At 50.6% G+C, this 1,916-nt stretch overlaps 1 protein-coding gene across 1 annotated transcript; it reads left to right on the top strand.

The window, feature by feature from the left end:
* The first annotated feature begins 314 nt into the window (after positions 1–314).
* On the top strand, positions 315–1,355 carry LOC128714757 (dnaJ protein homolog 1-like). Its single transcript, XM_053809638.1, has one exon. It carries the CDS (start codon positions 315–317, stop codon positions 1,353–1,355), a length of 1,041 nt encoding a protein of 346 aa, XP_053665613.1.
* Positions 1,356–1,916: the final 561 nt, after the last annotated feature.

Here is a 1,916-nt window from a genome sequence, read left to right as displayed (position 1 = left end):
CAACAGAGAAACAATCGTTTGTTATTCCCGAACAAAAGCAAACTTCAACGATACGTTTTTGGGTGACGAGTTTCAGCAGCAAAACGTAGTAAACTAGTGCAAATAAAGCAATTTGTGGATATTGCGATAGACGAGTGAAATTCCGCGTTAAAGACTTTTTGAGAGAGACGCGTAACTGTATTGAAATTCCAGTGCAAAAGCTAACGGTGCATACGGTGATAGAACATTCTGGAACATATCGACCGTGTATTACGGTAGTGCGCAAGAACACCGTTAAGTAACAGTATAAAACACGAGCAACCGTATCAGTCACGATGGGGAAAGATTTCTACAAAATTCTCGGCGTTTCGAAAAGTGCCAGTGATGACGAGATCAAGAAAGCGTACCGCAAGCTTGCTCTGAAATATCATCCGGATAAGAACAAATCGCCTCAGGCGGAGGAACGCTTCAAAGAGGTGGCCGAAGCGTACGAGGTGTTGTCGGATAAGAAAAAGCGCGACATCTACGACCAGTACGGCGAGGAGGGTCTCAAAGGTGGCGCCGGTGGTATGCCTGGTGCGGGTCAGAGCGGACAGTTCCAGTACAACTTCCATGGCGATCCGCGTGCCACGTTCGCACAATTCTTCGGCACGAGCGACCCATTCAGCGTATTCTTCGGTACGGATGGCGGTGGCAACATCTTTCACCAGGAGATGGATGGCGATCCGTTCGGATTCGACGGACGGGGCAGCGTTGGTGGCTTCCCCGGCGGTGCCTTCCGTTCGCAGTCGTTTAACGTGCACGGATCACCGCAGCGCAAGCAGAAACTGCAAGACCCAGCGATCGAGCACGATTTGTACGTTTCGCTAGAGGACGTTAATGCGGGATGCCAGAAGAAGATGAAGATTTCGAAGATGGTGATGGGCCAGGATGGGTCGGCACGCAAGGAAGAGAAGATCCTAAGTATCAACGTGAAACCGGGCTGGAAGGCGGGCACAAAGATCACATTCCCGCGTGAAGGTGACCAGATTCCTGGCAAGGTCCCGGCCGATATTGTGTTTATCATCCGCGACAAACCGCACCAGCACTTCAAGCGCGAAGGCAGCGATATCAAGTACACGGCAAAGATATCGCTGCGGCAGGCACTGTGCGGAACGACGGTGAATGTACCCACGTTAAGCGGTGAAATGTTGACCATCTCAACCGTGGGAGAAGTCGTGAAGCCACACACGGTCAAGCGTCTACAGAATCGGGGGTTACCATTCCCGAAGGAACCCAGCCGCAAAGGTGACCTGGTGGTAGGGTTTGACATCCTTTTCCCCGAAAAGGTGTCCGCAAGCACGAGAGAAATCCTAACGGATCTGTTACCAATGTAAGGTGTGGAGCTAAAGAAAAAAGAGTACAGCAAGTCAAGTTAAAACACGGTGCGCATCCGCTCGGTCCAACACGCCTGAATGCATCAACATCATTCTCGAACGTTCCAACGGCTCGTTCGGGAAGAAAGTGACGAGTTTCGAATGTGGCATGCGAACGAAAAGATTCAACGTACACAACAGGTGTAATCGCAGTCACTCGCGGATGTCGCCCTACAACAATTGCTGTGCCACCCCATAGATCACAGGAGCGAAGGTTCTAGTAACAAGCAAGACCTTCAGATAGTGCACGTTTGAAGATGTCTACGTGACAAACCGTGCGTGAGCAAAATAAAGTGAAGGAAAATGCGGACGGACGTCGGATGGTCCGCCAGCTGGAATGCATTACAGTTGAAGGGTGAGGAATCATCTCGATCAATCCCTCCTCTCCCTTCTGCTGTTCTCCCTACACGTATATGCGCCATCCCAACGTGTCTACTACGTCGTTAAGATACACAGCAACGGAACCGATGTGCAAAGTGTATCACTTAACGGATGTGTACGTGTAATGTACGCGCGTGTGTG

Source organism: Anopheles marshallii, chromosome 3, assembly GCF_943734725.1.
Source record: "Anopheles marshallii chromosome 3, idAnoMarsDA_429_01, whole genome shotgun sequence".
In the NCBI taxonomy this organism is placed as follows: domain Eukaryota; kingdom Metazoa; phylum Arthropoda; class Insecta; order Diptera; family Culicidae; genus Anopheles; species Anopheles marshallii.
This window is presented reverse-complemented; position numbering and strand designations above follow the sequence as displayed.